Genomic DNA, 24,083 nt, shown 5'->3' with positions numbered 1-24,083 from the left:
GTCTCCCAAGGAGCCCCTCTCCTCAGAGCCTCCTCCTGACACCCTGATGTAATTATCATCACCATCACTCTCTACCCCTCCCCTCTTCATTTCTCTTGTTAGCATGTATTATCCTGACACTATATTGCACACTTATTGTTCAGTTACCCTCCTCACTAGCCTATAATAATCTCCCTGAGGGTGAGAACTTAGCTCTGTCTTGTTTACAGTGCTACATCCCAGAGCTAAAATAATGCCTGGCACATACGAGGGACTCAAAAAATACATCCTGTTCAAATGCCTAAGTGCATTCATTCATTTGTGAATTGGATTAATCAGTTGATAAACAAATAAATGAATATTCATAGTCCTTTCTTTTTCTCTACCTGTCTTCATGGCCCCTGGCTATTTGTAGAATTGGGTCATTTGGTCAAGGTGGGATGCCACAAACAGCAAGCAGCAGTCACCAGTAACCAGGAGCTGGTATCAGTGAAGAAAGAGCCTGTGCCCTTCTCAGTAGAACTCCGTAGGAACACCTGTGTCCTCCACACACTCCTCCCATTTCCTGCAGGGAAACTCCAGGTAAGAATTATCTTTGAGGCACAACTCCTCAAGAGATACTGAGGACAACAGTAGGTATCATTTAAACAGCATTAAGTTAGGTAAAGAACTCAAATTGACCTTGAAAAACTGGGTGTCTTCCAAAAATCTGAATGACATGAATTAGGGATAAACAGAAAACCGCAAAACCTAGTAATAAAAATCAGCAGGAAGCCAGAGTCAAGACAAAAGTTATTTTGAAAGCTCTCTGGTGAAAGCACTAAGAAATGGAATATACTGTCAGCAATCTAATTACTGTTTAAAAACCTAATACTTGATAACATTAACAAACAGTAACAATGGTTACAGGTACTACCTGCATACTTATCAGACTGATTCCAAGCAAGATCAAATTTCTCCACATCATGCCAGGTACGTATCTGTAATATTATTAGTATTTTAATATTTGAAACAGTAATGCAAACTTATGAAAAGAAATTTTTAAAAATATTTTAAAATTCACGTTATTGGTTAGCTAAAATGTGCAGTAGACCACGTCTTATCCATCTCTGCACCCCCAGTGACTGGAACATGCTAGGAATTCAACATTTATACAATTGATTGAACAGAAGAATCACACTGCTGCACAGCCTCAGAGAAAGAAACATGGGAGCCATTCTAAGCATAAATCTGAGCCGTTTCTAGAATGACTATCATAGATAAGCTAATATATGTTATTTCACGGACAGTATTTGTAGACCTACACAAATATATTCCCTATTCTTACACATTCTTAAAGGCAGAATTAGGCTCTGGATAAAAAATCATGTACATAATACATATTTTTTACTTTTATAACTACTGACGAAGAAAATCATGCAAGCAGTTAGCTAAAATTATTTGGCGTATCAAATGAATGACCACAGCAAAAACACAAACTTCCCTTGTTTAGGCTAGTCATCAATAGGTAGCATTGTTCACTTGTCGAGTCATTACCAGGAGGTCATAAAACCTGAGGCTCCTCAGATTTAATGGAAAAAGCAGACCTAAAATACAAAAACTAAAGACAGATTGCACTCACAACAAGATTACCCCATCACATGAGCTTTGCACTCACTAAAATGTGCTTAACTTGGAGGTAAGTTTCTCAACACTCTCTCTCAGCTTTTACTTATTACAAAAGGACAACTGTCAGGAGCTTTGTCATCATCTGAATTTTCCTTTTGCTTCACATTACAAGTTTCAAGAACACTATTTTCTTTCCTGTAATTTTCCATTTGGCAAGTGAGTTCTCTCTCCAGCTGTTTCTTGAGAACAGTCAACTCAGCTGCCCCTTCATTCAACGGCCGTGCACTGGGCACCCACTGCTTTCCCAGCACTTCACGTTGCGTATTTCTTCTGACTCTGGCAGAGTATTTTTATAAGCTGATGTACCAGTACAAAGCACACCGCAGATTATGGTGGTCTAATAAAACACAGCTATTTTGTTCAAAAGGAGATCTACTTGCAGAATAAGAAGCTCCATCAGCAGAGTAAGACAGGAACACTCAGCTCCTTTGTCTCCAGCTCTGAGCAAAGCAGTCAAGAAATCCACATACAAATCTTCACTGAATGATACCTTTTAAAGGTTTTATGTGGTATAATACGATTTTAAAGACAAAACCGACATGCTGATAAACCACACTGAATGGTTTTGAGTATGACTGCTTTTTTCCGTCTAAAGGATTAATTCTAATTCAATGTTAAAATGGAAAACATATGAGATCTTTTAAGTCAAACACATACTAGAATTAAAATGGAAAAACAAAACAAGGACAAATATAATTTAATTTACAAATGCTGGCTGGCTGGCTGGGCCAGAGCTAGCACTTTCTGTTCCTGGACCTGGTGTCTCTGATGCCTCCTAATGGCTCATCACTACCCACATTGGAGTAACTGAAGTTTAAACAATTATTTAGCCAAGCACCTGTACCTTGATTTACTCCTCGCACCAAACCCTGTGTGCTGTTTTCCCCCATGTTTACAAATGAAGAGCCTGAAGAGCGGAAAGCTGAGGAATCAGGAAATTGCTCAGTCACACACGTAAGAAGTGGGGAAGCTGAGATTCAAGGCAAGTGTCTGACCAGAGTTCGCACTGTCATCCGTGATGCTACTTATTGATATTCTGACCCAAAATGTCTGCCATGATAGACACACAAGTGCTGTCTGCTAGCACGGGTGTCATCTTCACACCGCTCAACCCAGATCATTTATCACGGGGCACACCTGCCCTCCTGCAGGTGGTTAATCCAGAACCAGTGTCTACTTCATGCCACACGTTCCACCTGACACTGAACTGTTTCCCTGTCTTGTTCTTCAACTTCCAGAAAATAATGTAAATATGTACGTATTAACATAAGTATAACAATAACCATTATAGTTAAGTTATACCTTAACCAGAGGTCAATTATCAAACTACTTCAGAATTTCAGACACTCAAACTCCAGAAGAAAGCAATAAAGGTTAAAAGGAGGCATCAAAAAGCCATGTCCTGACGCTTATGTCCCCAGCTTGGAGAAGAACCCCTCCAGCTCCCTTTCCCACTTTTCCCTTGACTATTACTTTACTAACAATAAACTTTGTGATCTAGTCTCCAAGCCAGTAACTAGTACATCCACTCCTCCTTTATTCCTGCTCTACTTCCCCTTAACACTTACCCCTGCTAACCCACTGTGTAATTTATCCATTTAGTATGCTCACTCTTTAATGACTACCTCTGACCACTTCCTCCCCTTTCAGAATGTGAGTTTCACAAACACAGGGGATCTTTATCTGACTTATTTACTCATTTGCTAACCGTACCAAATGCCTCTCAAACACTACCTGGTACATAGTATGTGCTCAATAAACATTTTAATGCATTAAGAAACCACAAGTTCAAGAGGCAAGAATGCTAAAACTAAACAAGCTAACACAGCAAAAACTGACAGCAAAAAGAGAAAAGGAAAAAAGATGAAAACAGAGTAACTTTGGAGAAAAAAGCAGTAGTCTGAGGGCACGGGGCACACAGAAATACTGCAAGAGCAGTAACACTCACGAGGGAACAGAGCCATTATTGAGACAAGTCCTGCTCAGTATTCTGTGTGAGAAGCAGGCAAGAACACATGTGGAAAAGATGGTCATTTCAGATGAGTAGCGTATATAACACCTTAACAATGAAAATGTTCCAGTTGTTTAGAAAATTTCCTTATGCTGAACATTTCATTCACTGATGTCGTTATTCTATGTTAATTATCTACACCAACTTTCACTTTTTCACTTGGCAACACTGTGGTCCAGTGTAAAAAGCACTTAAATTTGGAGACATTTCTCTGCCACTAACCAAAGTGAGCCCTGGCCTTGAAAATATATAAAAAATGTTTCAAAATGCTCACACCTTGCCATCATTCAGATTCTGTTAATTATGACAGCTAGATATTATTTATAAACTGGTACACACCTATCCTATACATGATTGCCTGGTTTCTTTGCATAATTGAAGGAAAATGTCAGTGTGATACAGTGAATAATTTTCTAAAAGTAAGTTGTTGTTATGTACATACACATAGAGTCAGACTATTAAGGAAGGAAGGAAAAACAAAGCTGAAAGTGCCTCTAGGTTAAGTTCCAGAAACCACTTAAATCTTTAACAAGCAAAGAATCATTTGTAATTATCATGTTCAATGACTCAATTAATTCTTACAAGTGGCAGAAGAAAAGCATTATCCATACTTCATAGACTATGAACACGCAACTTACACATGCCACTCTGAGACAGGGCTGAACCTGAATGGAAGAGCAAACCTGTCCTAGATCTAGTGCGCCACCTGGTGGCTTGAGTCTAGTACTCCACCATCTTCCATTTCTCCACAGGGTCAGAAGGGACCCATGGCAACCTTTTCTTTACCACACTTACTGTCTAATCATTTACACCTGAATATAAGATAGCTTTCCCCAAAATAAGTATCCCTCAGAAGTAGAGGTCTCCTGATATTTGAATCTCTCGTAGGAAGTTCTCTGAACTAATTTAGAAAACAGTGGAAGGCACAGTAGCCTGAAATGAGTTCAATCACTGTAATTTTTTAATTTACACAAGATTACCTGATGGAATCAACAAAAAATAAATAAATAAGTATTTAAAGGTAAAAGCATAATTTCAGAAACAACAAACAAAAAGTGGCAAGGGGAAATAGGCTGAGTGCTGAGATAGCGTTGAGGCTGAGTGATGGGCATATGGGCAGGGTTCACGGCACTGTTATCTCTACCCTAGGAATGCTCCATGTTTAAAAAAAAGTTCCACTTTAAAGTTTTTTTTATTAAAAATTAAAGTAAAAATATATAATTCAGACTTACTTATTAATCCTAGTGATATGTGTTTCAAATATGACGTGAACTTTCCAAAAAAGCTTTTTAACCTAAAACTGCTCTAAAAAACAAAGTTTGTTCATCTTTTTTCTTTTAAAAAAGAAAAGATACCTTTAAAAATAATAAATGGTTAGTAACATTGTGAACATCATCATTATCTACAAACAAGTAGAGAGTAAGTGTCCTGTGGCCTAAGACAAGCTTCCCACCATCTTCATCCGTGGAGTCCAGGAGTGCTGTGTTTTAAACAACGCGAACAGAAGCAACGATGATGGGCTCTGTAATCCCTGCCAGAGAAGTGGCTCTGGTGCCAACAAAGACATCTAACAGGTGCAAAACTACTGTCATCCCCCATTATTATGTTCTCTTGTCACTAATTTGTGAATGTGTGACCCAGAAAGGAAAATAAAAACATGGAACACGGGTGACCTGAAACCTGAAAACTGACTGTCTAATTAGATAGAGAACAGCCTGATCACAAGAAGAAACCCTTTGTAGTAGAGCTATATCCATAACAAGGACATATTAAAGATAGGCAGGTGTCCGCTGCAGATAACAAAGCCATGGAACAAACAGTTCAAGAAGGGCTCCTGTCAACACCGTGTAAGAAGAATGAAGTCAGAGGAGTCACAATTCAAGGGCAGCAGCTGCCCCGCCCCTCACCCCAGCCCCAAGGGTAGAAGGCAATGAAGAGGAGGCACAGGGCCATGATGCCACCAGAGGGCCCTCCCTGCCTGACAGCAGATACCCCCAATACACTGCCACACAGTGACTTACAAGCAAATCACTCAAGCCAGGTTTACTCTCTGTCACCCCAATCATACTTCAGGTAAAAGACTTGACTTCACAAAAAAAAGAGATAGGGATACATATTCCTCTTAAAATCTAAATCAAGTTTCTTTTAATTGTGTAATAATGCAGCTACGATACTATATACACACACACATGTACACAGAATCACATCACATGTTTATTCTACAACGAGGAAGAAAAGGCACAGTGTAAGCCTACCTCTTTAGTGCAAACAGATCTCTTATAGACCAGTCAGACAAGGTCTAAATTCTTGCTGCTTAAGTATTTTATTAAGGCAATAACCTGGATTCAGTCACTAAATTTAACAAGGCAGATTCTCACTGAGAAAAAAATGATACGAGTCATTAAAGACACTGTTCAAAAGATCATTTTCAAACCTCATAATTTACACTGTTACTAGTATTCCTAGTTACTAGGGATAATGACAGTGCTGCCATCTTCATCACCCCTCAGAAAGCTTTTGCTTACTCCCTTTCATTTTTGTTATCATCAGCATCAGTCTCTTAACTGTTTCATAAAACTATATAAAACAGAAATACAAAATTCTACACATTTCAGCCCTTGATCATAGAAGTTATCCAAAATAAGACACCTCTTCCTAATATTTTTTTCAACCTTTAAAAATTAATCAAGGATACATTGCTCATCCATTGTCAAAAAACAGAAGTTTCCTATTTCCTACCACGCTCTTCTGGGAGTGCTGTGGAGAAAGGCACTCTCATGTACTTAAGTACAAAAGGGGACAGTTATGCAGGGAATCTGGCAATACCCAGCAAAAGTATATGAGCTTCTGTCTTTTGATGCACTATGTGAGATAAAGCACACAAGCAGACCTTCACACAAATGCAAAATGACAAAATCATACTAGCTATAACAGCAGAAGACTAGAAACAAGCCAAATGTCCACTAATAGGAGACTGTCCTATAAATAAACTGTCCTATGAATGAGTGACAGGATGTCCACTCAGGAAAAAAATATGTAGCTGCAAAAACAAAGAGCGAGGGGGATCTCTATGATACGATATGAGAGTAACTCCTAGGATACGTTTTTAGAGAAGAAACAAAGATGCAAAAGAGTGTACACAGAATGTTTCTCTTGGTGAAAGAAAGGAGAAAAATAAGTTTATTCAGAAGTATTTGTTTATTTTTACAAAAACAAACCCCTAGAAGGATAAACCAGACACTAATCAAAATGGTTATTTCCAGAGGGCAGGGGAATAGGAGGGAGGAGATACGGAAAGGGCCCTTTTCTGAGTGTATCTCTTTTTATGTTTTGACTTTGGAACCATGTAGATGTTCCTATTAAAAATATTAATATTACTAATATTACCTATTAAAAACTAAAATTAAGAAGCAAACTCCAAAACTGAAAGCAAGTTGAAATAAATGAACCTAAGTCACATAAGAGAAATTATTCCACGTGACTTCTGAACACAGTATTCTGATGGAACATCTGAGTGGGATATGTTCCAGGGACAAAAAAGAGAATCACAAAAGTATCATAAACTTCACTCATCAGTTGTCATAAGTATTGTTACTTGACTGTGTAATGTTGAATCTATTTTATGTATGTCACGATATAAAGCAAGTTCATAAATACACTAATGTGATCAAGAAATGCAAAGAGAAACAAATATGGAATCAGAAAAGTTAAGACAACTTCACAATATTGAACTTGAATTGGAAATATCAACATAAACTCACACTACCCAACTCTTCTTGATCTCTAAATTCAATAGCTATTAAAAAGAATCAGGGCTTCTCGGAAAAACGTCTGGCAGGTTCTAAGACTGGGCTGGGAAGTGCGTAAGATGAGGCTGGGCTCTCTTTTCTGTTCTAGGAAACAGGAAGACTCGAAGACTCAAAGATGCCTATCAAAAGGACAGAGGGGATATCCTGAAGGATTCTGCATTGGCCAAATCTGGGACAATTTGAGCATCAAATAGTATAATGACTGTGATTATAATGCACTGAAATAAAAACACCCGTGAGTTCTGCAGCGATAGTTTAGGGGAAAAAAAAGAGAGCGAGGGATACTAATTTGCCACCAACTCCTTACTGTAAAATTAAGGAGAAAGGATTCAGCATTTACCTTGCCTTCTTAAGAGACAACTAGTTCATCTTCAAGTAATTAGGAAAATCTTTCCCTCCCTTTTTAAAACAAAGAATAGCTATTAGTAAATACATTTTTTTTTAAAAAAGAAAAAGCTAAACAAACCACTAGTGAACTGATTGAGCCAAAGATCAATGGATACTAAAACTATTACATGAAAGGTTGCTGACGAAAGGGACATGCATCTGTGCTGAAGTAGCTCTCCTACAGATTCCTTGCTAATCACAGGGAAAACCTTATCTTTACAATGAAGAGATCTGGAGGTTACCTCCTTCACATGTGTTCAAGCATCAGTACTGGGACAATCCATCGTTATATAATATGATGTACACAAAAGCTTCTATGAAGCATGTTTGCCAAAACTGTTTAGCCTGAATCAAGATTTAGGCTTCATTTTCAGTCTACAGGAAATCTGGGCAACAAAGGAGTAAGTTAAATTAGACCAGGAGGAAAAACTCAGACAAATACAAAGTGTGGGACATTCTCTAAGACACCTGGCCTGGACTTTCAAAAGCCAACGTCATATACCATGGCAGTAATGAGCATAACTAGCATCCTGTTTCAGGCACAAAAATACCATTCTCCACCAAAAGGAACTAGGATTGGTTGGAGAAAGGCTGATTTCAAATCTGAAAGAAGAAAAATACAACATTAGTCTGGAACATCTTATTGTACCAGAAAAAAAGGGAATAAATACTTAAAGACTCACTTAAGGGGAATTCTACTGGCCAAATTTGGGACAATTTAAGCATTAAAAAAAAAAAGATGACAATGGATTATAATACTGAATATAAATACTAATATTTATTCTAATATAAAATAATAATTTTAAATCCATGAGCCCACAGCAATACCAAAAGGAAAAAAGATGGGGGGGGGGGGCGAGGAGGTAAATGGAGATAAAGCTCTTCTTTACAGAAGATATGCAATTTCAGATAAACGTAGAAGAAAATAATACAATTAGATCAATCACCATTTTGCAGCCCCTCTCACCTTCCCCATAATGGATTCAGACAAGGAACATCACAGGATGCTAAAATGATTGGACAACAGATTTTGGGAAAGAGATTATTCAAAATATCTCAAAAATATCATCCCACAGCTTACTATTTAAATAGTAAGGGTATAAGATGCCTTTACAATAGAAAGATCTAATTACAAAGGTGAAAATGTCACTCAACATTAGAAAGATCTGATGGCTGCCATCCAACTAAGTGAGCCGACCTAGCACAAGTGAGGGACAACCTGACATCACGTGCCGCCTGACAGAGGAGGACAAAAAAAAAAAAAAGAAAGAAAACCTAGCATAACCCCTAGAGAAAACTGGCAATATCTGAAAGCCCATCTGCATACCTAACGACGCAGCAATTCTACCCTAGGTCTGCACCCAACAGAAATGCGCCCATGTTTACAGAAAGACATGTAAGAGGGTATCCGTATACAACACTATTCACAGTAGCCCCAAACCAGGTACTACTCACATCCCCATTAACCAAGAAATGGGTACACGATGGTATACATGCAAAAGTACAACAGTATACAGCGATGAGATGGAACAATCTACAACACACAACAACACAGATGAACTGCACTTCATACAACGTTGAGCAAAAGAAACCACAATCCAGAGCACATTCGAATCATGCATGATTCAATTTACAGAAAGTACAAAATAGGCAAAACTCATCTGCAGTCTTACAAGTCAAGAGAGTACTAGTAGTGACCAGAAAAGGACGAGAGGGGACTTTGGAGGTAGTAGTCAATTTCTTGATTTGAGAGCCAGTTACATGAGTGAGTTCAATTCATGAAAATGTGTCTACTGAACTGAACACTTGAGTGTAATTTTCTGTATGAATATTATACTTCAATTTAAAAGGATTTTTTTTTAGAAAGTACGTATCACCTACACCTCAAAACAACTGGGCTGAATCTGATCACTAGAAATACTCAAATGCTAAATAAAGGACATTCTAAAAATAATCGGCCTACACTCTAAAAATATCAGTCATAAGAAATAAAAAATTTAGAAGACTCAACAAACATAACAGCCACATTACAAACAGCATAAACATAATACTTCATACAATGCATTAACCTTGACTGGGTCTTATATTTAAAAAAAAAAAAGCTTTCCAGGTATTCTGGGTATAAATGGAACATCTGAATACGGGTTATGATGCTACCGAATTTGTTCATTTTTTTTTAGGAATAAATATTATAGTCAAGCATGAGGATATACTTGCTATCGTAGATGCTTATTTAGTATTTACAGGTGAAGGGTTGTAATACTCGCCACTTACTTTCAAATGGTTCAGGTGAAAAGGAAAGAAAAAAAAGATAAAGCAAATCTCACAAATGCTGTTAACAACCAGTGAACCTTGGTGAAGAGTGTGGGTGTCACCGTAGTCTTTTCTGTTTGTAAATTTCAAGTTTCAAAGTAAAAAGTTGAGGAAAAGAAGTCAGTATCATGAAAATATCTGAAAGACAGACGCTATTCTAGAATTTTTAAAATATAAAATAACTAAATATAATCTACAAACCTAGATTGGACACTAATTTTTTTAATGGGAAAATTTTTTTAAATAGGACTTGATATTTATGAATCATTAATTTTCTTATGGATGATAATGACACTGCATTTTGAAGAAGCACATCTTATTTTTCAGAGATATATGCTAAAGAATTTAAGGGTAAAATGTCACAATGCATTATCTAAGTTAAAATGATTCAACATAAAGAAAGGTAAAGCAAACACAGAAAACTAGCTATTGTTAATCCAGGTGATGGGTATACGGTGGCCAGTATACTATTCTCTCAACTTTCCTTCACGTTTGTAAGTCCAAAATAAAATCTGGAAAATGATGCAGTCAATGCCTCAGAAGTGTGACAGACTACAGGAGCTAAGACTATATACCCTGTTCTTCAAAAAGTTAAGAGCTGAGATCAATTTTAATTATTCTAAGGAACCAACAGCACTTAATAAATATTATTAACGGTATTTTCCATAATATAACATCAGTAAAATTTCAGCTAAAAATCCCATGTTTATGTCATATGCAATTACCGACATTTTGAAAAAACAAAGATTCTTAAATACTGGCTTTATATTGTATTATACAAAAGGTAGGTCACAAATTACTCCTGTTCTATTTTGTTTAGATCACATTATTTTCTGAAAATTTGGTATCTACCTGAATGACTGGAAACAAACATACTGGAATAATTTATGAATACAATCTCACCATCTCCAATTACGTACTACTTTTCTAAAGATGTTACTAGAAAGAACTGATCTGCTATTTTGGTTATCAAAGCAATCTATATTTATTTATCTTCTCATCAAATCTCTCAAAAAATAACCTACTTTTCAGGATGTTTAAAAGATGTTTTTTACAGTTATCCACAGAGAAAAAATGGATTTTATGCATTGATATGGTTGCTTGAATTCCCAACTCAGTATGCTGTTATTTACTTCAAACCTTTTACAACAACAAAAGCAAAAGTGTATTTTCTTGAACATAATTAAATTGGCTTGGCCCATTATACCGACAAAACCACGCACAGCGAGCTGCTGCATGGAGCCCGGAAAGCAGGTCAGATCACTTATACTTTTCAAAGGAGAATTTTTTTAGTTTCTCTTTCTGCCTCTAAGCCCAGGAACACTGGCTGTTTATTCAGGTAGAAAATGGCTGCCAGGTACAGAGAGAAATTACTATTTGTATTCTATGACGAGAATTAGGGTCCTTCAACATAAAGTGCCACACTTCAAGACTGAGAAGCAACGCAGCATGTCCACACCAGCTGCCCAAGGCAGCCATCCCCACAGGGTGCTTACTCTCTATCTGTAAGCAAGGGTTTGCCAAGCGAATGAAGAATTTCTAGGCTGAAAACATAGCAGGTAAAGGACCCCCATCTGCAGCAGTGACCATCTCCCTACACAGAACTCTCACTAGGGCGGCTCATAGGTCTTAAAATTCCCTGATGAGCCCCAAATTTAATCATTTACCTAGAAAAGACCAGAGCTAGGACCTGGCTCCTGACCAATGCCCTGCTCATAAAGCAGAGGTGTCCCTCAAAGAGAAAGGAGCCACCGTCCCAGCCCACAGCTCCAGGTTAGTGACACAGGGCAAGGGAGCAGGCCATAAGAACAGAGAGCTCCTCAGCAATCCCGAGGGACTCTGGAACAGAGCGTGGGGAAGTTCAAACCTAAGGGAGCACTTGGAAACAAATCTGGGTGGAAGCAATCAAGAGGAGGCTAGTAGTTCCATAAAGACAAGTTAAACCCGTAGGCCAGCTTGTTTACCAGAGAGAAACAGGAAAAGAGACAATGAAGAAGTGCCCTCTTGGGAAAAGAACAAACCTCAAAGACTGGCCTCAAAAACTGCCGCTGCAAAAGGACCTAAATTTAATAAATCACATTAGGGAGCAATTTATGCCCCTGGGCACTGTAAAAAACAATGCAGCAACCAGTTAGCAATTCCTGGGGCCTAAGAGCTGGATGTGAAACCAACAGAGACAAACATCTTAAGAGAGATCAGAGAAAGAGACGAAGACAACACTAGTAAGACCACTGTCATCCTGGGGGGACTGGGCAACGTCCAAGACTGAGCCCCTCTTGGGAGTGACAGCAGAGGCTTCTCAAATACAAATGCATGTTCTCCTTTCTTCTCTTAACTGATTTTAAAAGCAGCTGTATAAAACAATATGTACACAACTGCACTGTTGGGACTGTAACATACAGAAAAGTAATATATTTGAAGCAACATCATAAAGAAGTGGATGGGGACAAAGCTGAAACACAGCAAGCAAATTATATTAAATGGTAACTCAGATGCACAGAAACAAAGGAAGAGAACCAGAAATGGTTAATCAGAAGGTAAATTTTAACAAATTATAAATATATACTAGTTCTTATTCCTCTTCTCAGTTTTATAAGAGACATAAAATCATATAAGGTAATAATTATAACACATATTGAGCTTATAACATATATATACATGTTGTATGTAGCATAAAAAAGGGAAGAGGGACTAGAGGTACAGAAGTAACATTTTTATATCTCACTGAAATCAAGTTAGTATAAAATCTGAAGTCGCTCTTGAGTCAAGATGTATTCGGTAAGCCCTAGAGCTGCTACTAAGAAGACATCTCAAAAATATACAGTGTAAAAATCATTAAAGGAATTGAAACGTTACACTAGAAAATACTCATTTAGTGCAAAAGAAAGAGTAAAAAAATAAAAGAACAAAGACATGAGACAGAGAAAACAAGTGAAATTAAGACATAAATCCAACTCTATGAATAACACTAAATATAGATGGATTAAACATTTCAATTAAGAGGGAGCAACTGTTCTCCCTCCAAAATAAAATAAACACACACAAATATATGGTCTCTAAAAGAGACATATTTGAAACTCAAAGATACAAACAGGTTGAAGACAAAAGAAGGTACACATGTATCATGCAAACAGGAACCGTAAGATAGAATGGCGATACCAGTATCGGACAAAATAGATTTTAAAACAAAAAATCCTACTAGAGATAAAGATAACCCACAAAATGAGAAAATATTTCTAATCACATATATGATAAAGGACTCATATCTAGAATACATATAAAGAACTCTCACAGCTCAATAACAGAAAGATAAATAATGCAACTTTAAAAATGGGCAAAAAATGTGAATAGACATTTTCTCCAAAGAAAATATACAAATGGCCAAAAAGCACATAAAAAGATGCTCAACATCATTCATTAGCCATCAGGGAAATGAAAATCAAAACTCAATGGGATAACCAGTTCACACCCACTAGGATGGCTAAAATTATAAATTGGAAAAGAAAAAAAGGGGAAAAAAGTGTTGGTGAGCATGCAGAGAAAGCAGAACCACTGTCTACTTCTGCTGGGAATTTACAAAGGTGTAGTGCTTTGAAAAACAGTCTGGGAGTTCTTCAAAAGGTAAACATAAAGTTACCCTATGACCTAGCAATTCCACTGTAGGTAAATACCCAAGAGAAATGAAAACATGTCCACATAAAAACTTGTCCACGAATGTCCACAGCAAAACTTTTCATATAAGCCGAAATATGAAAACAACCCAAATGTCCGTCAATGAATGAATGGAGAAACAAAATGTGGTACATCCATACAATGGAATATTACTCAGCCATAAAATGGAATGAAGTACGACACATGCTGAATCATAGATGAACCTTGAAAACATTATGCTAAGTGAAAGAAACCAGTCAACAAGAGACCAGTATTGTACAATTCCATTTACATGAAATGTCCAGATTAAGGAAATCCAGAGACAGAACGTAGAATAATGGCTGCCTAGAGCTGGGGTGTCTGGCAGATAACAAGGAGTGACCGCTATGGGTCTGGGGTTTCTTCTGGGGGTGATGAAAACACTCTGGAGTTAGTGATGATGGTTGCACAGCTCTGTGAATATACTAAAAACCACTGAATCATATACTTTAAATGGGTAAATTGTATGGTATGTAAATTATGTCTCAATAAAGCTGCTATAAAGAAAAAAGCACAGCACAGGGTCTTGACTTACAAAATGTTATCTCATGTTATTTCTTAGAAACTACATTCAGAGAAAAGACAAACTGGCCCATATGAAAAACAGTATCATTTCAAATGTCTCTGAAAATTCCATATGAATTCAGTCAGATGTCATAAAATGCTATGAATGACCTCAAAGTCAAAGGACCTATCAAAGCCAAATAAACTTGTATGAAATCAAAGTACTATACTATCACAAACGTCCCCACTGGGATGAATTTGCTGCAATCATGTTATCCTATAAAATGAATCATTAACGCAAAACTATTTGGCTACAGTAAAAATACTCATTATGTATTTCTTAAACACATGGTCATATTATGTACCCAGAGTTCAGTATTACTCAATGATAGTGAATGTAAATTTAAAATATACAGTAACTCATTTTTGCAAAAGGAAATAGAACTCTGAATGGCTCACAATAAAATTTACTTTAATTAAATGCTATAGTCATTTTTCTTAAAAAAAATACATTTATCACTTTTACAGTATAGACTACTACCCTATAATATGGGTCATTTAAATTACACATTAGAGTTGTCCCATAACATAGAACAAAATTAAGAAAATGTAACCCACATCTTCTTAAAGCACAAAGACAGAAGAATACAAAGCCTTTTTTAAAGCCTCCATCATACCTGGTGCCTTGATACAGAACACTGGCCTAGCCTGTCCAGATGTTAAGTGCCAGATGCTGATTTCAGTTAGTTGTCCCTTAAGCTTTTCCAACTCAACCTGTCCAACCCAGAGCTCATTTTATGACCCTAAGTGCACAATTTCTTCTTCCTCAGATAAAGGCAACAGGATCTACCCAGGCATCCAAGGAAGAACTTCAAAAAAAATCAATCTGGACTCTTCTCTCTCTCCTTATTTCTAACTCCCCAAAGATCCTTCAAGTCAAATACCAAATCCTCACCAATTCCACCTCCTAAGTATTTGTTGTACCCTTACCATACTCTGTCCACCACTGCTTACTTTCGGTTCCATCATACCTCACCTGGGCTCTGCCTTGAGGCTCATCACTCTTAAATAAAAATCTCCCACAATCCTGCCACCAAAGTGACCTTCAGTGCCAGCCAGGATGTCCAACATTATGGTGGGAACCACTGCTCTACTTTTTACAACACGCAGTTCAGGTAAGGACCCTCCTCCACCTAACCTCTTGGGTAGAGCATGTGATCCAGACGTGACCAGAGTTCTCCAACCCAACCACAGTGACTGGTTCAGGGATAAAGATTTGTCTCCAGTTAGGCTACTCAGTACCTTCCTTAGCACTCTTTACTGAAACCATCAGAAAAAAAAAGCACCATTATCTTTTGCTGAGATCACTAGCTGTGAGAATGATGTACCAAAAACAGGCAGTATTCATCTCTGCCACCATGTGCCTACCTAAGATTAAATCATTATAGAGGAAATTGAGGTTGGCAATACCAGCAAAAGACACAGATCTGATGGTATTTCCCCAGGATCTACTGAAGCCAGAACTTCTTTGTTACATACGCAAATAAATACTTTCTTAAAAAAAAAACTCAAAAACAATTCAACTTTGTTTTCTATTGCCTATTAAGTCCTATCTAACACATTTCTTCACAACTACTAAACTGAATTCTATAGCTCTACTATTTAAAATCCTTCAATGATTCTCTGTTACATTAAGGTTAAAATCAAAAGAGCTCAGCAGAGAGCCCTAAAAATTCTGGCCCCTACATTATTTGATGGTATAAAAATCAACTTTTGCATTCCAAAATACTGTTGAGCAAAGCAAAAAGATAAATGACACACCAGAAAAGAGTATCTACAATTTTTATCACAAAGGGCCAATGTCCTTAATACACAGAGTTTCTAAGAAGCGAAAAGAAAAAAAGCAATACCCCTAGAAAAATAAGCAAAAATGTCATATTTCAAATTTTAAATGCAAAATTCAAATGCAGTTTAAGCATAAGAACACACATTTAACTTCATTATGATAAAAGGAATGAAAACTCAAACCACACAGAAATTTCATTCCCATATATATGGCAAAAATCCAAAATTCTTACAAAATATTCTACGGCCAAAGCCATGAAGGAACAGGCATCTCATAGACACTGGTACAAAAGGGTACAACCATTATGGACAGCAGACTCTCTGTAGAGAAATTCACCTTTGACCTGGACACCTGTAACAAAGACACACCGACAAGAATACAAAAATTCTAGGCACAAGGGTACTCACTGCAACACTATGAGAGGATAAAAGACTATAAATAGCCAAATGGCCAGCAATAAAGGTATGACTGAAAAAATTATGGCACTTCCATGACAAGAGTACCATGCAGCTAGAAAATGAAGATCTCTCCATGTATTGCTGGGAAGTGACCACTAAGATGGAAACAAGTCTGCTACACTACCCCTCTGTCTAAGAAAAGGGCAGGAAATGGGTGTATATATAAGGACATGTGTACGTAGCATGGTGTGCAGTATAAACATGCATATAAAGAGATATAAATACATGCATACATGCCGTGTACACACACCACACCCACAGATACCACATCTATATTTGCTTACACCTTCAAAAACAATCAGTAGAAGGAAGCAAAGTTAATCCCAAAGTAAATAACCCAGTTTCTTTTTTTAAATGCTATCAAAAACAAGAGGAAGATTTGTTCTAAATTAAAAGATGTTTAAGAGAATATTAACCCAATGTGGTGTATAGACCTAACATGGATCCTGACTCAGACAAACCAACTGTAAAAAGACATTTTTCAGACAACTAAAGAAAACTGAAAATGTACTGGACACCACCTTACGTAATTATTGTTAATTCTGCTGGATGTGATTATGGTATTGTAGTTCTATATTTTTTTTAAGTTTATAACTTTTAACCTGGAGCAGGTTTCTCTCTTTTTAAAAACAGTTTGTTCATTATGTATTTAAAGAAACAAGATCATCTGTCTTATAGACTTGACCAGGTTTCATTTTAAAATACTCTTTTATCCCTCATATTTTTGTGAATTACTACATCTAGAAGCTTGTAGATTCAGGCTCAATTTCTCTGGCAAGAATATTCCATAGGTGGTGCTTTATACTTCCTAACACAGTCCTGTTGCCAAGAATGTCTGTCTCCCTCTTTGGCCTGATAAACATTCATGTCTTCAGACTTGGCTCAGATGTCACTTCCATCAAAAAAACCTCCCTAACCCCTAGTCCCACACTAAGGTGGCTTTCCCTACCAATCCAATAGCTAATTCAAACAGCACTGGAACTGCTTACCAATCTGTCTCCCCAGTTAAGACTATAAACTTCAGCACTGAACTAAGTCTCCCGGAATGGACTTCACAGAGGCCTGAAATTGGGGGGGGGGGGGGGGGGGGAGCCAGAGCTCGTGGAAAAGTGATCTTTATTTTACCCAGTAAACACATCAGACCATGGCAGGGTATTCTGGCCCAACTGTCCACACCTGGTAGGCAGGCAGGCACAGAGCCAGAACCTCCAGGGCAGCAGGAAAGAGCAACGTTCAGAAAGGAGTAAGACCACCTGAGAATACCAAAGGATGCTTCCTGCACCCGGCAGAATCGTTATCCTCTGCAAATGCTATCGCCCACAGCTACACATCTCAACAGGGAACTTATGGAAGCACTTTTCAGAATGGAATCTGCACGTGAATCACCTGCAGACCTAGTTCAAAACGCAGGTTCTGATTCAGCAGGCCTGAGGGGAGGCCGGAGACTCTGCATTCCCGGTGACGCTGATGCTGCTGGCCTGCAGACCACACTTTAACTACCAAGGCTGTGGGAGACCCAGAGGTCAGCCCTCTCTCAGGGAACGTGCCACATTTACTCCTGCCTTATTAATCATCTCTTCTAAGCTAACACATTCTGTGTCATTGAAAAGACAAAAACGAACAAAAAATCAAAACTTTAATCCTCCTGCATCCGTTGGCATCCTTCTCCCAACACATCACTGTCCCACTGTGACAATTAAACAATCTCTTATGCATCTATCACCAGCTGGAAAATGTAGGCCCTCAATAAAGGCTTGTTAAATGATGCTCAATATGACCTCAACAGATGCAATTTTTCCCACTTGCTTCCTGTCAAGATATGCTTGTTTCTTGGCCCGTCTTTCCCATTTGATCATCAATTCTTTGAAGACGGAGACTCCTCTTGTGTGCTGTGGTGCACCGTCTGGCACATAACAAGCACTCAGTGATGTCTGCTGATGCAGCCTGATGACTGACATATAAACACGCTACACTCAGGTTTCTGGAGAGGACCCTGAGTAAAAACATATCCCTTTTCCTGAGGGATTTAAAATGATACACGTATGACTCCTTTTCACAAAAGTTCAGTAAAACACACTGAAAGGCTCATCAGCTCTACTTAACAGATAAGGAAATGGCATGAGAAGGATATATACCAATGCTTCTTCAAAGACAACCTCACCCAACACAGGAAAAAACGTTTAAGGAAAGGTACCTCAGTCTTCCCACATTCATCAGGCGGATCCTGGTGTATGGCCATTTGATACTTGACATATAAAGAAAATGACTGGTTGAAGGACGACTTGAACTCTGGGTCCTCAAAGGAGACAGGTACTAACCTCACCTTCAGAGCAAGGAAAATAGAAGCAAATGCCATTGAAACACCTCTCCCTGATGACGTGCTTCTGAAGGTGAGGCTAGAGTAAGATCTCCGCAAATCCGCTTCCAAAGCTCAACACTGGAATTTCTCATGAAATGGATAAATCTTTGGAACAGGTGGACTGGCACAGGGCCTGAAGCACTAACTTTATAGCAAAATTTAGGAAAAATGTCAGTTCATAAGGGCCAGGAAATTTCTTTTTCTTTTCTTTTGTTTTTTTCTCTATCCACCTACTGTGGTTCTCTGCAAACACCAGAGCCAATACTGTTGCTAATGTAACGGCCATTACTTCTGTCACCTCTACCTAGATTAAGGGTTTTAAGCTTCTTCCCCTTGGGTAATTTGATTTATAAAATCATAAGCATATGAGGACTTCAATTAAAACACTCTACTCTCTTACTTTTCTGGCCCCACTCAGCTGTGTATGGGCAGTACATCAACGAGAGTAATTTAGCTGCTATGAACTCTCTCTATGCATGACTTTTAAATGGAGATAAAGCACATGAACCGTGTTGTGCAAAGTATGCCTACCATGAAAATAAAGCTTTTTAACTTTTTCTCTCACATTTTAACCTAGAGATCTATTTATTACTAACTTGGAAAGAAATGCATCTAAACATTGTGACTTTAAATAGAGATAATTCATTTTATGTGTTACTTTCCACTTAAAAATTATCTAAGAATGGCACTTAACATGGCACTAGGTAAAATTTGCACTTTCAGAACGTCCACTATCCCACAGTCCTATCTTTTTGCAGATATACTGCAAATTGAATATAAATTAAATGTACCACAAATCAAGAATTCATACAATGATATCAAATAGAGGGGAAAGTTTCATTTGCATAGAAAAATTACACTTGGCCTGCTGACCTGGCTCACAGTTGGTTTATCAGGTGAGTCCTTGTGAACAACCATCTGGTAACGTTTATAGACCTGGTAAGACTCCTGAAATGTGGCTTTGAACTGAGAACTTGGTGGAGATGATCTCACCACCCTCACCTTCAGAAGGAGTTAAAAAACAATGTTCATTAATTCATTTATTCATTCCATGGACTATGCATTCACAGTTACTCCCACCGAAAAAGAACCAAAAGTTCCAATACAAATATTAAACATAAACATATAACAATAATATATTAATGTTTAAAATCAACCAGTTAGTAAATAAAGAAAAAAGTTATTTCTCCAAACTACGGACTCATCAACACAGCAGAGGATCCTGTCTAAATTCTAAAACTAAGCTTTATGATCAAATTATGTCAGCCTGCCTCTACTGTCAAAAGGTAGGATACTTCTGGCACTTAAGACACAGACACAAATAAATACTGTTCATGTTGGTTGTGCACAACTTACTTTCAGTAAATAGTTCAAAAGGCTAAAAATGAATGTATTTTCTGGACACTCTTTCACGCATCATTAACTCTAAACTTGCAACTTTTATAAGTGTAAAAGATAACCTTCAAAAAGTGTTCCTATCCAGGGCGAGGGTATAGAGCTCAGTGGTAGAGCGCAGGCCCAGCATGCACGAGGTCCTGCATCACCTCCCTTGTACCTCCACTGAAAAAAAACGAGTGTTCCTGTTTCATAGCATCGTTTAAAATGAAGGCTCTAAAGTCAGATTTCCTTTACTTAAATCTTAATGTCACCATTTTAGTCAAGTAAATAAATTAACCTCTTTGTGCTTTAGTTTCTTCATATGTAAAATGAGAATGCATTAAAGACAGTAATTACACATAGCAATGGCTAAAGTGTATTTTAACTTTATCTACTAATCAGTTAAAATACGTTAGCAAAACACAATAATAAAAGAGAAAATCAAACGCCACATAATACAAAGGCATAAATGAAAACTTCTCATCTGTGCCATGAGTTCTGTGAAGAAAGAGTGACACCCAGTGGATGACACATCTCCATGCACCCTGGTATCCCTACCGTAAAAGTAAGGGCTGCCTGCTGAAGGACTGCGTGTTAGGTGTGCCTGGTGCCCTGAACACATTGTTATTTGATCAAAAGATAAAAGACTCTTTATAAAATATTTTAAGTAGTGTGTTTAATTCTCTACAATTTGGGAAGGAGAAAGTCAATACCAAAATCAGAGTAGCCAAGGAATTATAATAGTCAAAGCTGTCAAAACTTATGTCTAATAATATATATTGTCCTAAGGTTAGTTTAAACTGCATCCAGTTAATTTTTAGTATTAGGGCTTTAGTGATAAGTGATGTTCTTAGATGATATTAAGCTATAAATTCAAAGGCTGACCAGTTACTTATCGAGTATGAGAATATAATAAAATCATTATAGCTAATCTTTTAGAAAAAAAAATTGTAAATACCAAACTGATACCAAAAAATCTAGACTTAACCTGAAATATAAATCAATTTGGAGAAAGTAAGAGGAATACTCTAAAAGTATTCATATTATGCCTAAATTGGTTTGGGAGAATTAGTGAGAGGATTACATTAGTACATTTAGGACTGTGGTTAGTTAATTCCTCACTGCTGGCGTGCACATGTAGGACTATTTGCCGCCCTGCCTAGATCAGAAAAACAGAATGGACGCAACAATGGTTTGCCTACTGTGAACTATTCTTTCACTAGCTAAACCAAAACTGCCAAAAATGAAATTTTAAACAGTATTTTTTTTTTACTCTAACTACTAAATTTTAATCAAGGGATACAAAAAGCCAGAGCACCTTACCTAATAACATTCTAAAACTGGAATTTTCACAATCTTAGTAGTCAATTGCCTATTTTTCTCAATTCTTAATAGTTTTTCTCAAGTAGCAATTAATTAAACATAAATGCCCCTCATCCCAATTCACTTTCATTTCCCACTAAACAGCAAAACATCAACTGTATTATCAAGTGAAAAGTAAACAAAGCACCCAACAAAAACAAACAAACAAAAACAGAAAAACACCCTTCAAAGTACCTCTAACTTGTGTGATGCATTCTCTGGTAAAGATTCAAAGATTAAATCTTCAAGTGATTTGGGCTGGTTTGATTTAGCTTTTGCTGGGAACAAAGCTGGTGGTTCACACTGAGCCTGGAAACCCTCAAGTCCTCCGGCTGGGTTCTGCTGCATGAGTTTTAACCTTCTTCTTTCTTTCCGGATTTCCTTTGCTTTTCGACAGGGAGGTTTACTCAAATCTGCCCCTTTGCCTAAAAAAGAATTTCAAAATATTAGACCAATCACATTTGGCTCTAGAAATATTTTTTTTTTAAGTTTCAACGATTCTACAGAGTAAGTCCACAGAGTCCCGACTGTTAGGTTAGCTTTGGGTGGATGCTCCGGAGGACCACAGAGGAGAGCTCCAAGGTAAGTTCTACCTTAGAAGCAGGAACTGCCACAGAAAGTAAACAGTAACACAAACTTTTCAGGCAGCTCTTACTGTTGAAAAATATTTTTTCTTGTAACTATTCATCCACTTCTCTGCCTTTGTGAGAAGAAAGAACCTTCCACTTCAGGACACTGCTGTCTCCAGCTCATTTCTGAGACACTTCTCTGAAACCACTGGTGCCATAGAAAAATGCTTAGGAACTGGGAGTAAGTAAGTGCCGATCCCAGAACATACTCTGGCAGGTTTTTTAATAAAAAAGAATCCTTGCTTAGTTCAAGATCTTTGTGTCTCTCTTCATCTATCTGAAGGGTCTCACTAGTTCAGCTCTAGTTAATCAGAGTTTTGCTTCGATTGAAAGAACAAATATCAAACTGGTAACCCTTTAAAATATAAAAACTTTAACTATCATAAACCATAAATTTTAGTAAGTACCCTTTAATCTAGGAAGCTGTCTTCAAGGAATCCATCCTGAGAAAATTTTAACTATGAACACAAATGAAACCCTCAAAATAATCTTAATGTCCAATTATAGAATAATTACAGAATTTTTACAACAGTAAGCAATAGAATACCAAACAGTCATTTAAAATGCTTTAGAAATTTTAGGGGATTTGTCATTATTCAGTGTTAAAACATTATATATAAATATATATACATTAAAATATTTAGGAAGAAATCTGGAAAGAAATATACCACCATGTTATCAGTCATCTTATTCAGGTTTAGAAATAAAGAAAGGATTTTCCCTTCTCTTTTTTTTTTTTTTGTAGTGTTCTCTTTTCTCCAATTTTTCTAACACTAAACTTTATAAATTTTTAAAAGCTATTAGTGAAAGTTTTTTTTTTAATTTAGGATCCTGAAACACAGTATTCACAAATCATATAAAAGTCAGCACTAGGAAGGTTTACAAGACTAGCAAGTTCAATTTTATAGAGAAGGAAATTAAGACCTAGACTGTAAAGGGACCTGCCAGAGACCAAGAGCAGGTCAACAGAAACAAACCTGATGAGAAAACAGTGAGCTCACTGATAGTGAGGCTGCCGTTACAACTTCACTAACATGTGTTCCACCTAAAAGCAAAGCTGACCTTTAAAAAAAGATTCTGAGTTTAAGTCTACTAAACCAGCAACATAAGAGTGATTCTGTAATTAGCCACCACTCTGCCGCCTTAGGGAATTCATTTCCTTCAGCCAGGGGATGTATCTTTTCTCAGGTTTGTTCTGAGAGACACAACAGCGTTATCAGTCAAGAGCACACACTCTGACATGGGCTACCTGAGGTCAGCTCTGTCACTTGACAAGATGACCTTGGGCAAGCTTCCTTGTCTGTACCAAGATAATAACCAGTCCCACCCATGGAGTTCTGAAGGATCAAATGAGTTAATGCAGCACAGCTCATAAAACAGTATCTACTATCCACTGAAGGGTCATCTTTTTATTCACTATCATATATATCACGAGTACCTAAAGTAATGTTCTGCCTATATAGGCATTCTGTAAATGTATTATGAAAAAATACCTGCATTTTCTATAGTTACTCAAAATTACATTCCCTACCAAAGTTTCCCAATTATGAACAAATTATGAAATTATCTAGAACAAACTGAGGAACAACTTTTCAGTATTTTTATGAAAGATTACCTCTGTCAGCTTTACACATCTCATTCATTAGACTAAGCAATCTTTACCATGGTCATTTCATACTACATGTATGTAC

At 37.3% G+C, this 24,083-nt stretch overlaps 1 protein-coding gene across 13 annotated transcripts in view; it reads right to left on the bottom strand.

The window, feature by feature from the left end:
- ATE1 (arginyltransferase 1) overlaps positions 1-24,083 on the bottom strand; it is a 171,868-nt gene that overhangs the window by 120,923 nt on the left and 26,862 nt on the right. For 8 of the 13 annotated variants that reach the window (XM_074373521.1, XM_074373518.1, XM_074373517.1 and 5 more), the window contains exons 6-7: positions 21,959-22,188; positions 18,860-18,988 (exon numbers count right to left, since the gene is read on the bottom strand). In XM_074373521.1, coding sequence (XP_074229622.1) covers positions 18,860-18,988; positions 21,959-22,188 — 359 coding nt within the window. Of the gene's footprint in view, positions 1-18,859; positions 18,989-19,897; positions 20,027-21,958; positions 22,189-24,083 lie in introns of all 13 variants that reach the window. The other 5 variants (XM_074373525.1, XM_074373524.1, XM_074373519.1 and 2 more) reach the window with 3 other exon arrangements.

This window comes from Camelus bactrianus, chromosome 11, assembly GCF_048773025.1.
Source record: "Camelus bactrianus isolate YW-2024 breed Bactrian camel chromosome 11, ASM4877302v1, whole genome shotgun sequence".
Classification (NCBI taxonomy): domain Eukaryota; kingdom Metazoa; phylum Chordata; class Mammalia; order Artiodactyla; family Camelidae; genus Camelus; species Camelus bactrianus.
This window is presented reverse-complemented; position numbering and strand designations above follow the sequence as displayed.